Source organism: Pinus tabuliformis, chromosome 2_1 (genome assembly GCF_031772625.1).
Source record: "Pinus tabuliformis cultivar Carrire ecotype Pingquan chromosome 2_1, CPIR1, whole genome shotgun sequence".
Lineage (NCBI taxonomy): Eukaryota > Viridiplantae > Streptophyta > Pinopsida > Pinales > Pinaceae > Pinus > Pinus tabuliformis.
In genome coordinates, this window is record NC_142299.1 from 665,534,219 (window position 1) to 665,549,980 (window position 15,762).

The 15,762-nt window shown below is 36.2% G+C and overlaps 1 protein-coding gene across 1 annotated transcript; it reads left to right on the top strand.

The window, feature by feature from the left end:
* Positions 1-8,621: 8,621 nt before the first annotated feature.
* Positions 8,622-9,926, top strand: LOC149202352 (uncharacterized). The gene is made up of 3 exons (XM_089399955.1): positions 8,622-9,142; positions 9,236-9,328; positions 9,502-9,926. Exons 1-3 carry the CDS (start codon positions 9,014-9,016, stop codon positions 9,697-9,699), a joined length of 420 nt encoding a protein of 139 aa, XP_089256081.1. The 5' UTR covers positions 8,622-9,013; the 3' UTR covers positions 9,700-9,926.
* Positions 9,927-15,762: the final 5,836 nt, after the last annotated feature.

The following is a 15,762-nucleotide window of genomic DNA, read 5'->3' on the forward strand; positions in this document are numbered from 1 at the left end:
AAGTTTCAAATGATTATAGTAACAGACAGCCAGAAAAGCCAGTCCACACCCACTCAAGTTTATGACTGTAACCTTTTCATTTATTACAGACAAAGATTATGTTATGAGCAGCCAGTCCTTGACAATACTAGCAACATTCATAGTCAAGGCTGAAGTCTTTCCTATCAGAAGAAACACTTCAAGATTAAGAGCCAAGGCACAAGCAGAAATGTCATGTAATCCAAATCAAAGGAAGAGACCCTGATTATCAGAAATGGGTATTCTACTAAGGCCCAGGGGGTGCTGAGAAAAACAAGGCAACAAGGAGCAACAAAGATGTGATGGGATTCAACTTAATCCCTTTTGATGGTCGTGGAATTTGTACGAGAACCAATTGGGTAGTCTCACATGCAACTGCACTTAACTGGAGAATCACCTCCCATGCATTCATCTTGGCCTCCCCATAAGCTGAAATAGTAACTCCAATGGATATGGCCAACATATTGGCCTCGGGCTTACCATTATAAGCTTCTTCCTTCAGGGAAACCACAATCAAATACACAGCAATGGGAATTAGAGCTTTCAGCATTTGAAATAATGATACTGAGAGGAAAACATAGGCAGAATTTGAAAACCAAAGACCCAAAGAATACACTTATCAATACTATGGGTTCAATGAGCTTGAAGACTCTTACAATAGCAACAGCCAGTGTTGAGTAGAAGCCCATGTGAATCATGGTGGGACTGATCAGACTAAAGTTGTCAAGCAATGGCAACTCCAATGGATATGGCTAACATATTGGCCATGGCCTCACCTTTATAAGATTCTTTCTTCAGGGGAACTGCAATCGAATGCATATCAAATGGACACAAGAGCTTTCAACATTTGAAATATCGATACTTTGAGAGGCATGCACCAAGGGCTGCATCATTTAGGATTTGTACTTAGTTTAGGTGTCATATTCAAGGGGAAGTTGTTATGATTTCCACCACTTCATAGATTGTTAGAGTGATGAAACAAAAGAGGCTCCCTCTTGAGGCTAGATTATGTCATTCATATCAGCTGTGTTGTTGATGTCCTAGCTCAGCCAGGTCTTGCCAAAACTCTATTGAGGTTCAAAATTTATTATAAACTGAAATGTCTTCACAAGAATTGACCTCATAAAATGCCATAATCACAAGATATGCCATACATGGCTGTGATTATGGCTCGCAAGACCCTTAGACTTTGAGCAATGAGGCTCGCAACATCACTTATGATTATGCACTCTACAATTCTGTGACCAGCTGAATGTCAAGCAATTGAACCGCGATTTAAATCCTATTTTGTCAGCAATAAGTACTATACTTTGTCTTTATTTAGTGTAGAGAACCAAGCACTTATTCTGCTCATCTATAGAAGGGACAATGGTTGTTTGCCTATGAGGTATAAGGAAATCCTATCAGATGTTTTGTATTTTCGTATGGAATTGAATCATACTCCTGCACACTGTAACATTCATATATATCAACCTGTAGAGGCTTTAATAACACTTGGTATTCTGGTTAGTGATTTTATTGGACCTCATGTGCATATCCTACATGCACAGGATGGACTATTCATATGTTACAGGGTATTATTCTTATTATTTAGGGTGCACATCTTCAGGTGCTCAAGAATGATTACTAGAACAATCAGTTAATTCTGCAATTTAAAGGATGAAAAAGGAGGTTATAGGAGTCTAGTTTTGGTTCTCATCCACAATGTCACACTAGTCTGCCTGGGCATGGTTCTCATGGTTTAATAGTGACTTGAGAAGTCATAATACCACAGATCACTAAACACGAACAGCTAAGGTAGCCCAAGGACAATAGCCATCTTTACACATTAATTAACAGGTCTTACATTAATTATCCTAGGGGGTTTTAATACTTCTAAATGCTTAAAAAACAGTTAGCAGAGCATTCACATTACACATTCCAGCAATCTTTTCTATAAACCAACCAAATGCAGTCAGGAGAGCCCTCCTTTTAAACTATACAACCTTATTGTTAGTATGATCAACCTTATTTTAATATATAGTGTGACAAACCGTATGTGACAGGCAGGTGGAAAACTTTTCTCGCAATTGACTAAGCGACGTCCTGCGAGCCAGACTTGAGACGGAAACCCTCGTCAGAAGTATATGCTTGGCTCTTTTCCAAACAAATGAAGAGTCAATGAGGTTTTGTGTAATCACTTCTGGTATCGTATTGGGTTATCCCACCCCCTTTTTGATTCCAATAAGCAGAGGTGGTCACTATGGTAATCCGATTTCAATTTGTAGTTAGAAAATGGGGTCACAACTTTCCATATTTTTTGTTTTGTTTTGTCTTTTCACATCAAACAATAGTATATTTATTAGAACCATAGTCAACTAAACAAACAGGGAACAATTTATTTGACAGGTGGAAGAAGTGATAGGCTTAGAGCAATTGAATTGTAGGCCATGCTTCTTAACAAATTGATGAACAGATGTCTCCTTACTTGAGATTTAGGTTGGCACCATGGCACCATCCTGTCCATCATTATACACTAATCTTGTCATTATCTTCTTCACTGTGAATGACTGGCCTGTTCCCTGCAAATAGATCTGGGCATAGAGGAGCCAATCCAAGAACAGTAATCTCTAGCACAAGACAATATTAATGATCTAAATACCTAATCCTGAAGCTTGAGTTTGATTTTTCTCTACTGGTTCTGAATCTCTGATTGAGAATCTCCCACTCATCATTATCAAACCTTCTCCTTCATCATTGGCATCAGCTGCACTGCTGAGGTACTTTGGTTGGTTGTCATTGGACTTGAGAGCTTGAAGTTTCAAATGATTATAGTAACAGATAGCCAGAAAAGCCTATCCACACCCACTCAAGTTTATGACTGTAACCTTTTCATTTATTGCAGACAAAGATTATGTTATGAGCAGCCAGTCCTTGACAAGGCCAGCAACATTCATAGTCAAGGCTGAAGTCTTTCCTATCAGCAGAAACACCGCAAGATTAAGAGCCAAGGCACAAGCAGAAATGTCATGTAATCCAAATCAAAGGCAGAGACCCTGATTATCAAAAATGGGTATTCTACTAAGGCCCAGGGGGTGCTGAGAAAAACAAGGCAACAAGGAGCAACAAAGATGTGATGGGATTCAACTTAATCCCTTTTGATGTTCGTGGAATTTGTATGAGAACCAATTGGGTAGTCTCACATGCAACTGCACTTAACTGGAGAATCACCTCCCATGCATTCATCTTGGCCTCCCCATAAGCTGAAATAGTAACTCCAATGGATATGGCCAACATATTGGCCTCGGGCTCACCTTTATAAGCTTCTTTCTTCAGGGAAACCACAATCAAATACACAGCAATGGGAATTAGAGCTTTCAGCATTTGAAATAATGATACTGAGAGGAATACATAGGCAGAATTTGAAAACCAGAGACCCAAAGAATACACTTATCAATACTATGGGTTCAATGAGCTTGAAGACTCTTACAATAGCAACAGCCAGTGTTGAGTAGAAGCCCATGTGAATCATGGTGGGACTGATCAGACTAAAGTTGTCAAGCAATGGCAACTCCAATGGATATGGCTAACATATTGGCCATGGCCTCACCTTTATAAGATTCTTTCTTCAGGGGAACTGCAATCGAATGCATATCAAATGGGCACAAGAGCTTTCAACATTTGAAATATCGATACTTTGAGAGACATGCACCAAGGGCTGCATCGTTTAGGATTTGTACTCAGTTTAGGTGTCATATTCAAGGGGAAGTTGTTATGCTTTCCACCACTTCATAGATTGTTAGAGTGATGAAACAAAAGAGGCTCCCTCTTGAGGCTAGATTATGTCATTCATATCAGCTGTGTTGTTGATGTCCTAGCTCAGCCAGGTCTTGCCAAAACTCTGTTGAGGTTCAAAATTTATTATAAACTGAAATGTCTTCACAAGAATTGACCTCATAAAATGCCATAATCACAAGATATGCCATACATGGCTGTGATTATGGCTCGCAAGACCCTTAGACTTTGAGCAATGAGGCTCGCAACATCACTTATGATTATGCACTCTACAATTCTGTGACCAGCTGAATGTCAAGCAATTGAACCGCGATTTAAATCCTATTTTGTCAGCAATAAGTACTATACTTTGTCTTTATTTAGTGTAGAGAACCAAGCACTTATTCTGCTCATCTATACAAGGGACAATGGTTGTTTGCCTATGAGGTATAAGGAAATCCTATCAGATGTTTTGTATTTTCGTATGGAATTGAATCATACTCCTGCACACTGTAACATTCATATATATCAACCTGTAGAGGCTTTAATAACACCTGGTATTCTGGTTAGTGATTTTATTGGACCTCATGTGCATATCCTACATGCACAGGATGGACTATTCATATGTTACAGGGTATTATTCTTATTATTTAGGGTGCACATCTTCAGGTGCTCAAGAACGATTACTAGAACAGTCAGTTAATTCTGCAATTTAAAGGATGAAAAAGGAGGTTATAGGAGTCTAGTTTTGGTTCTCATCCACAATGTCACACTAGTCTGCCTGGGCATGGTTCTCATGGTTTAATAGTGACTTGAGGAGTCATAATACCACAGATCACTAAACACGAACAGCTAAGGTAGCCCAAGGACAATAGCCATCTTTATACATTAATTAACAGGTCTTACATTAATTATCCTAGGGGGTTTTAATACTTCCAAATGCTTAAAAAACAGTTAGTAGAGCATTCACATTACACATTCCAGCAATCTTTTCTATAAACCAACCAAATGCAGTCAGGAGAGCCCTCCTTTTAAACTATACAACCTTATTGCTAGTACGATCAACCTTATTTTAATATATAGTGTGACAAACCGTATGTGACAGGCAGGTGGGAAACTTTTCTCGCAATTGACTAAGCGACGTCCTGCGAGCCAGACTTGAGACGAAAACCCTCGTCAGAAGTATATGCTTGGCTCTTTTCCAAACAAATGAAGAGTCAATGAGGTTTTGTCTAATCACTTCTGGTATCGTATTGGGTTAACCCACCCCCTTTTTGATTCCAATAAGCAGAGGTGGTCACTATGGTAATCCGATTTCAATTTGTAGTTAGAAAATGGGGTCACAACTTTCCATATTTTTTGTTTTGTTTTGTCTTTTTACATCAAACAATAGTATATTTATTAGAACCATAGTCAACTAAACAAACAGGGAACAATTTATTTGACAGGTGGAAGAAGTGATAGGCTTAGAGCAATTGAATTGTAGGCCATGCTTCTTGACAAATTGATGAACAGATGTCTCCTTACTTGAGATTTAGGTTGGCACCATGGCACCATCCTGTCCATCATTATACACTAATCTTGTCATTATCTTCTTCACTGTGAATGACTGGCCTGTTCCCTGCAAATAGATCTGGGCATAGAGGAGCCAATCCAAGAACAGTAATCTCTAGCACAAGACAATATTAATGATCTAAATACCTAATCCTGAAGCTTGAGTTTGATTTTTCTCTACTGGTTCTGAATCTCTGATTGAGAATCTCCCACTCGTCATTATCAAACCTTCTCCTTCATCATTGGCATCAGCTGCACTGCTGAGGTACTTTGGTTGGTTGTCATTGGACTTGAGAGCTTGAAGTTTCAAATGATTATAGTAACAGACAGCCAGAAAATCCAGTCCACACCCACTCAAGTTTATGACTGTAACCTTTTCATTTATTACAGACAAATATTATGTTATGAGCAGCCAGTCCTTGACAAGACCAGCAACATTCATAGTCAAGGCTGAAGTCTTTCCTATCAGAAGAAACACTTCAAGATTAAGAGCCAAGGCACAAGCAGAAATGTCATGTAATCCAAATCAAAGGAAGAGACCCTGATTATCAGAAATGAGTATTCTACTAAGGCCCAGGGGGTGCTGAGAAAAACAAGGCAACAAGGAGCAACAAAGATGTGATGGGATTCAACTTAATCCCTTTTGATGTTCGTGGAATTTGTATGAGAACCAATTGGGTAGTCTCACATGCAACTACACTTAACTGGAGAATCACCTCCCATGCATTCATCTTGGCCTCCCCATAAGCTGAAATAGTAACTCCAATGGATATGGCCAACATATTGGCCTCGGGCTCACCTTTATAAGCTTCTTTCTTCAGGGAAACCACAATCAAATACACAGCAATGGGAATTAGAGCTTTCAGCATTTGAAATAATGATACTGAGAGGAAAACATAGGCAGAATTTGAAAACCAGAGAGCCAAAGAATACACTTATCAATACTATGGGTTCAACGAGCTTGAAGACTCTTACAATAGCAACAGCCAGTGTTGAGTAGAAGCCCATGTGAATCATGGTGGGACTGATCACACTAAAGTTGTCAAGCAATGGCAACTCCAATGGATATGGCTAACATATTGGCCATGGCCTCACCTTTATAAGATTCTTTCTTCAGGGGAACTGCAATCGAATGCATATCAAATGGGCACAAGAGCTTTCAACATTTGAAATATCGATACCTTGAGAGACATGCACCAAGGGCTGCATCATTTAGGATTTGTACTCAGTTTAGGTGTCATATTCAAGGGGAAGTTGTTATGCTTTCCACCACTTCATAGATTGTTAGAGTGATGAAACAAAAGAGGCTCCGTCTTGAGGCTAGATTATGTCATTCATATCAGCTGTGTTGTTGATGTCCTAGCTCAGCCAGGTCTTGCCAAAACTCTGTTGAGGTTCAAAATTTATTATAAATTGAAATTTCTTCACAAGAATTGACCTCATAAAATGCCATAATCACAAGATATGCCATACATGGCTGTGATTATGGCTCGCAAGACCCTTAGACTTTGAGCAATGAGGCTCGCAACATCACTTATGATTATGCACTCTACAATTCTGTGACCAGCTGAATGTCAAGCAATTGAACCGCGATTTAAATCCTATTTTGTCAGCAATAAGTACTATACTTTGTCTTTATTTAGTGTAGAGAACCAAGCACTTATTCTGCTCATCTATAGAAGGGACAATGGTTGTTTGCCTATGAGGTATAAGGAAATCCTATCAGATGTTTTGTATTTTCGTATGGAATTGAATCATACTCCTGCACACTGTAACATTCATATATATCAACCTGTAGAGGCTTTAATAACACCTGGTATTCTGGTTAGTGATTTTATTGGACCTCATGTGCATATCCTACATGCACAGGATGGACTATTCATATGTTACAGGGTATTATTCTTATTATTTAGGGTGCACATCTTCAGGTGCTCAAGAACGATTACTAGAACAGTCAGTTAATTCTGCAATTTAAAGGATGAAAAAGGAGGTTATAGGAGTCTAGTTTTGGTTCTCATCCACAATGTCACACTAGTCTGCCTGGGCATGGTTCTCATGGTTTAATAGTGACTTGAGGAGTCATAATACCACAGATCACTAAACACGAACAGCTAAGGTAGCCCAAGGACAATAGCCATCTTTACACATTAATTAACAGGTCTTACATTAATTATCCTAGGGGGTTTTAATACTTCCAAATGCTTAAAAAACAGTTAGCAGAGCATTCACATTACACATTCCAGCAATCTTTTCTATAAACCAACCAAATGCAGTCAGGAGAGCCCTCCTTTTAAACTATACAACCTTATTGTTAGTATGATCAACCTTATTTTAATATATAGTGTGACAAACCGTATGTGACAGGCAGGTGGAAAACTTTTCTCGCAATTGACTAAGCGACGTCCTGCGAGCCAGACTTGAGACGGAAACCCTCATCAGAAGTATATGCTTGGCTCTTTTCCAAACAAATGAAGAGTCAATGAGGTTTTGTGTAATCACTTCTGGTATCGTATTGGGTTATTGTTAGAAGCAATAATTGGATTCGGATTCTCATCGAGTGAGTTGTTCTGCTTTCTCAATTTGAGAGGGTTTGTTTGGAGGGAAAAACGAAAGAGGACATACAAGAATAGTGAGGGGAAAGATGTAGAGGAAGAGGATTGAGAACATCGCCAGCAGGCGGGCTACATTTTCCAAACGTAGGTGGATTGCTGAAGAAAGCTTATGAGCTCTCGGTGCTCTGCACTGCAGAAGTTGAACTTGTGATTTTCTCCCCAGCAGGAAAGCTCTATGAACTGTTTTTTAGTGCAAATCCTACTATTTTGATTCTAATAATCATGGCTATGCAAACCTCATGAGATTCTTACTAATAACCCCGGTGGTGCAAGCCCTAGTAAGCTCGATGTTGAAAAACTTAGTGTAAAACCTCCAAATCGCTGGTTTTGTTGTAGTGCTTATTGGAGAGTATATAAAAAATTTCACACCTTTTTATGAGATATGGGAGGAAAACATGTTAAACATTTTTAATAAATATAAAATTTCCAAAATGATGCTAGTTACGTGTGATTCTTTTTTCATTGTTTGTGATTATGAAAAATGAAACTCAATGTTTTTTCATTAGTGCACATATATTTCATTATATAATTGCATATAGAAAAATTATTCCAGAGCCGATAACAATAAAAGTGAAGAATTTATGGTCCAACGTTATATTTAAGGGAGATGTTTAAGGATGACATTTGAATTTTGTTTTTCATTTTAAGACATTTGGAGCAAATATTAGGAAGGACTTTGAGAAAGGATTGTCCTTGATTTTCTAAAATGGAGTTGTTCCTTTCCAGCCATATGCCCCAAGTGACCATCAAAGGGAGAGCTCATATGTTTTTTGGATGTTTTCTTTATAGCCATTTTTTTACACATATCCATAGAGTCCCCATGCCATTGATGTGAATTACTTGTTCAGTTTTTTTTAACCAAAATTTTTAACCAAACAAGAAAAATTAAAAAAATGCCTCAAGATCAAAGACTGAAACAAAGACCTATTGACATACCTTTTAAAGTATGGAAAGAACTTGTAAAATCATATGAGAAGTTGGATGCACAAAGAAAAGCCGGCAATGAGAGCATTCAGGTATTGAATTTTTCATTAAACATTATTTAGAATGTATTAATACTTATAAGTATCTTAGACATGTATTTGTGTGAAAATAAATTGAATTGGTTTATGTTTAAGGACAAGGCATCCAAGGCGAGGTTAACCAAGACAAAAGTCACTCATCGTAGTGGCCATAAAGGTTTAAAAGCACTGATAACAACCTTTGTAAGTATATTAAACATGTGATATTTTTTTAATAAATTTTGTACTAGAAGAAAGTCATTGTTATCTAATTTCTCCCTATTTATTGATTGATAGGAACTAAAATATGGAAGACCTCCAAATCATTTGGAAAAGGAGGTGCTGCAGCAAAAGAGATGGGTTGAATTTGTTGTTTGGATGGACTCTATGGTATGTAATCTTAGTTGGATTTCCAATATACTTTTAAACCATATTTTCATTTTATTTTTTAGTACTATTAGATATTATATCTTACCTCATTTTATGGTTAACATTGTATAACAAAAACATGCGTTGTGTTATGTAATTAATACTAACATGTAATATTGAATTTTTTTTGTCAGAATGCTATAGGTAATGATTGCCAAGACGATGATCCAAATTATGTTCAACATATATCAAGAGATGATGAGGATGAGGATGAGGATGATGGTGGTGAAGGAGGAGATGATGATGATAGTTGCGGTGTTGGTGATGATGTGGATCAGAGTAATGAGGATGGTCAAGATGATCGTGAGGATGATCTTGGTGGTGGTAGCTAGGCATGCACATGCATTGTTTTTTATGAAGAAATTATTGTGTTGAATGACATTGCTATGTTTAGATGGGTGTTGTGAATTTACCCTATATCAATGAGACATTTTGATTTTGTAATCATACGATGAGTTTGATTTATGTATGTTGTTAATTTATCGTAGAATAACGATATTCATGAAATATTTTGATTTGTTAATCATATTTGAATTTTACTTGTTTTGATTAAAAATAATACTGATTTTATTAGTATTATGTTGCTATTTTATACATGTTTTGAAAATTGTTAATGACACATTGTTATTTTTTTGGATGGATGTTGTCAATTTCTCTTAAATTTCTTTACAAATGATTTTGAATTGTGATATCTGCTTTAATGATATTTAGAAACTATCATATATTTCACTATGAATCTATAAAGGGGGTCATATATGTAAAGAAAAATATACTCTATATAAGAAGTCAAATGCGGATGTAACCATGGATGCAAAATTGAAAGTAAAATTGGATGTTAAACTAGGAATTAATACAAAATGCAAACAATTGACATACAAAGTGTTTTAAATTAGAAGTGAAAAATTGTGCAATAGTTGACACAAAGAAGGGAACAAAACATGGCATACAAAAGGATATCAAATTGGGCAAAAACAAGGACACATAAATGGGCACCAAATTAGATGCAAAAAAAGACAACAACTAGATGTAAAATAAGATGCAAAGTTGAGCGTTAAAAAGAAGCAAAAAACGTTACAAATTAATATGCCAAATGATGATGCAAATAATGGTGTAAATTTGGGATGCAAACTTGAGTGCAAAAAAGGAAAAAAAAAAGATGTAAGAAAAGACATAAAACAAGATGCAAAATGGGGCTGAAAAAAGGTGAAACCAAGGATGTCATATTGGATGTAAAAAATGATTCCTAATCACATGCAAATTTAGGCTCGAACTCAGACACAAAATTATATGCAAATGTGGACACAAAATGAGGCAAAAAAAGATGCAAATTTGGATGGTGAAAACGATGTAAAACTAGACACCAAAAAAATGCAAAATTGGATGAAAAAGTCGGTGTAAATAATGGTGCAACATTCGACACAAGTAGACACAAAAAAATGGTGCAAAAAGGGGCATAAAATAGCTTAAAATTGGATGCAAAACTTGGTGCAAAAACAAATACAAAAGTAGACGTAAAAAATGGCTCTAAATTGAATGTACCATTAGACACAAAATAAGATGCAAAGGTGGACACAACACATGACTCAACATAAGATGCAAATATAAATGCAAATTTGGATGCTCAAAATGATGTAACATTAGATGCAAGAGATGGTGTTAAAAATGATGCAAAATTGGATGAAACAAATGACGCAAAATATGGTGCAAAATGAGATGGGAAAAATGGAGACAAATCAAACGTAAATGTGGATGTAAAAAATGGTCCAAAAAAAGATGCAAAAATGGGCACAAAAATGGATGCAAAATTTGGTGCTAAATCAAATTCAACACATGGTGCAAAGATAGGCACCAAAGTTGGTGCAAAAATAGAAGCAAAAACTACTGTAAGACTAGATACAAAACCTGGCGTAAGACTAGATGCAAAAACTGACACAAAATGGATGCATAAAAAGACATTAAATTGGATTGAAAATACAGTGTAAACTTGATGCAAATGATGGTGCAAAAATGGAAGCAAAGAATGACACAAAATAGGAAGAAAAAAAGAATGAAAAATAGATGCAAAAAATGACACAGAACTAGAAGCAAAACCTGTCATAAAATAAGATGCAAATATTGGTTCAAAATTTGACGCAAAATATGATGCATAGTTTGGTGTAAAAAATGATGCAAAATCTAGCGTGAAAAAGGGTGCAAAATTAGGTGCAAAAAAGGACGCTTTAAAAATTGTACAATAGAGCTAGATTTAGCGCCAGGTTGCTCATCACAATTAAAAAAAAAATGCACTAAAATCTGGCGCTAAATCTGGCGCAAATCGCTGGTTTTGTTGTAGTGTCAAAGCAGTCTGGCCAAAAAAGAACAACATTTACAGGCCACATTAGAAATGCACAAAGATGACCCTAAATTCACAAAATTTGTCACAGAAGCCCTTGCCTTGAATGATCAACTCTTGCAATAGCAGGAAATACTTTGCCAAATAATATCGCAACGGAACTCTCACTCTGAAATGAGTGACAATATCACAATTCAAGTCGTAGATTTGCAACTTGATTATGATTTAATTTATAAGAAAGTTTCTGACTATTTGGGAATCATAGGATGGCAAGAATGTAGGGTTTCCCAAGATCAATGAATCCCACAAAGAAATGTTTTTTAAGAAATGGGATGCATAGAACGAAAAAGTAGAATAGGTATCAAAAGATGTAGTGATAGCAACAACCAATATTGTTGACTGTGTCAATGAAAATCTGCACCGAGCCAACCTAATATTGGAACCACTCCAGGATTTCTCCCAAAAATGCAGCAACTGCAAACGAGTTGGAGACGGAAAGTTGAAGAAAAGGCAGAGTCAATCAAAAAGTTAACTAAGTTAAAATGGGACACTTACTGGCAATATTTGGTGAAACCACACAGTGAGTGTATGACTCTGAAGTGCCTTACAAAACATGCCGAGAAGATAGTGCCAGTGCTTGCTGATTCTATTTTCGTAGGACAATTAAAATCAGAGGTTGGCCAACCGACACTCCTGAAGCCGATGCTGGATACTTGCGACTTGACAGAACAGATGCATAGTTGATATTTAGATACTGTTTCAGTTTAATTTCAATTTATTTTTGCTTCAAATGAGGATGGTCATTTAAACCTCCTCCTATACTTTTGTAATAACTATTTTTTAGTCTTTAAATAGTATTATTTAAACCCCTCTCATGTATTTAGAGAGGGGTCCAGAAATTTATCAAAAACAGTTCTTTAAAACATGCAATTTTGCCCCGCTGAGGAGGTTTTCATAAATGAATGGAATGAGATTTATTTATAGCTGTGTTTAATTTCTGCTACCGAAATGCACTTCTGTACTCTTAGTAGATATTGAATTATGAGAAGATAAATCTCTATTGTTGAATCTCATGAGTAGGACTTATTATCAATGGTACTTTTATCTCTTAATGATTTCTGCTTATACGTCAAGTGACATGTTATTTTCAGTTGTTTATATATGAAGGCCTGAATGTTCAGTTATCATTTTTGCACTTTTGTATAGTGGTAACTATTCTTTTTATGATGAGTGTATGAATAACTTATTATGTGATATGCTTATCATAATTGTTTCAGTGAATTTCTTATACGAAACAATTTAATTTTAATGTATTCTTTTCTCACAGCAATTGAATAATCTTTATTACTGAGTGTTGTTGGAAGCTATTTTAGATCACATAAGTGAAGAGTTAATCCAGGATAGTTTTTAGAATTAGATGTTTCCATTCATTAGAATAAAATTGCATGTGTTAGATTATATTTAGATTAAAAGCATTCTCTTTAGAAACTCTTAGAAGGAAAAAATCATCCCTTACCATCATCACAAACAAATTGGGAAACTGGTCCCATTATCCCTAGTCGGAGCCACTATCCCAAAGGGAAAAGGAGTTTCTTTCAAGGTCTGGATCGGGTGGTTATCCCCCTTGTTATAGACCCAATTTTTGGGGCTTCAACAGGTTCCTTGCTACTTTCCTGAATGTAGAGGTTTCCTAAATATTAACAGCTATCTCTGTTCTGGTATGGTGAGGACAATTTTTATAATAATGTGTCTCCCCACAACACCAACACTACAAAGGGGATTTCTATAATTGATTAGGCTCGATCTTACTTGATGCCTCTGTTTTCCTGTTTTCACTTTGCATTTAACATTTTTGATGACTTCTCCCTAGAGTTCTCCTTAGAGGTCCATTTTATTGCTTTTGTTTTTAAACTTAGTTCGAGCAACCATTACATTTTTAATGTTCTAAAAAAAATTGAGACCCTTTTTGTTTAGCCATCCTCTCCTACTATGCCATTTATTTTTCATCTCTTGGAAGCATATACAATCTTTGCAAATAAATTCATTCATTGAATTTGGGTTATCAAACTCTATCCTTTCCATCATGAGAGCATGTAAACTACTAATTAAATGTTGTATCTTATTTTTCCCTTCCCAAATATAGGGAACATACCTCAGTACGAAAGTAAATTTTTTTATGAATTCATCCATGGAAAGCTGTCAGAATTTTGAATCGTGGAATTTTTTTTCTTTTTCATCATAGAATCTTTATTTTAAATATTTATCCTTGAAATTATTTTGAAAACTATCCCAAGTTATTTCTTGTTCTTCATTTCCTTGAACAATTTTGATTTCGTCCTACCACGAGATGGATTTACCTTACACTTGAAAGATTTCCAATCTGGCCTTCAGACGGTCATCATATTCATATATTTGGAAGTATTTGTTCATGTTTATTAACCAAGTTTCACCAACTTCTTACGCTTCCCCATCAAACATTGTGGTTTTATTTTCTTGAACTCTCCTTGCAATTCAACATTTTGCCTCTTAGTACCCTTTCCACCAAAATCATTTTAATATTCTTCCACATTGTCAATTCAAACTCCCTCAATTTCTAGGTTATCCTCCCTCTTTCGATACAGTTCAACTCTTATTCCATCATCAGGAATGAGGTTTGGATTTCATTAATTTTATATGTCTGAGAGGCTTTTCATACTTCCTTCCTATTCTAGCCTCTGTCTTTCATTATTATCTCTTAAATTCGTCATCTCAACCCGTAACGGTTGAAATGTTTCCAACAACATCGCACTTGTGCTGTGAGTTTCTCCCCACAACTACACTCACATCTTCAGATTAAATTTATGAAGGGGAACAAGTCCAAATAATACTGTTGGTTTCCCTAGTGGATTGATTCCAGCTCCCCTCCTCGTGATGCTCCCTCTCTAAGCATAATTCATATTCATTTATTTCATGATTTCCCAAGAGGCCATATTGTTGCAACCATGGTGCTTTGATACCACTTATAACATGTACTTACAATAACCATGGAAAAGAAAACAAAAAATATTTATTAAAAGACATTTATATGAATTAACATACATGACAATTTACAATACTGCGTGGAGTAAATTATTTGTATCGCATCACACGAAGGTGAATTACTAATTTTGAAACAAGTATTGGTTTACCCTCTCTCCACTATAAGTTACGTGTCTGTAAGTGATGGTGTGGAACATATGTTGACCTTATACATTTTAATGCCATATTTTTTTTATTCCTACCAACTAAGTTTTATGATGTGTTGGACACCTAATCCTCTAAGGGTTATTGTGTGGAAGATAAACCGTCAAAGGGAATCCAAGAGACCTTGGAATATGGAATCCAAAGGTCACTCCCATCTACTATAAATGTATATCATTTGTTAATAGAAAATGTATTCACGCTTTATCTTATTTGGCTATCCACATTCCATGTGCATCTAACATGGTATAAAAGAAGGTGATATCTTGCCCTGCTCATATTCTATGTAGGTCAGTTCTGCATTTCATGAATGTTTTCTCTTCTAAATTCTACCTACAATCTCTGCCCACAATTCGTTCCACCTAGCTGTAATCTCTACCCACTTGCGCTATGTATATTGTCCCATGAAAAAACGATTCTACCTATTCTTCCTATTTTGTAGAACTGAGAGATCTGCCATTGTAGAATTGACACCTTCTACCTAGAGCATTGAAGTGAGTCAAATTATGCATGTCGGAGGTCTTGTGCTGGCGTTGAACGTTGTGCATTGAAACCAAAACTACACGCCATTTGGTATGTTATTGCAGTGGGTGTGTTATTTCTCATACCTTGATTCATATTATGTTGATATGAAGTGTTGTGTATAAACGTTGTGTATGCACATTTATTACCACCGATACAAACAATTATTACCACCAATATCACATCGCATATCGTGCACAATTATCGTTGTAGTATATTCATTTAACGCCATACCATTTCTCCATATTGAACGTTGTCATGATATTACCATAACTCCTCCCACTGCAAATAACTCTTGGCATTCCCCAGCTCAATTTTTGGC

Coding starts and splice junctions, on each gene's coding strand:
- LOC149202352 (XM_089399955.1), top strand. CDS start 9,014: ATGTATTTGTGTGAAAATAAATTGAATTGGTTTATGTTTAAGGACAAG. Junction 9,143..9,235: donor AAGCACTGATAACAACCTTT/GTAAGTATATTA, acceptor ATTGATTGATAG/GAACTAAAATATGGAAGACC. Junction 9,329..9,501: donor TTGTTTGGATGGACTCTATG/GTATGTAATCTT, acceptor TTTTTTTGTCAG/AATGCTATAGGTAATGATTG.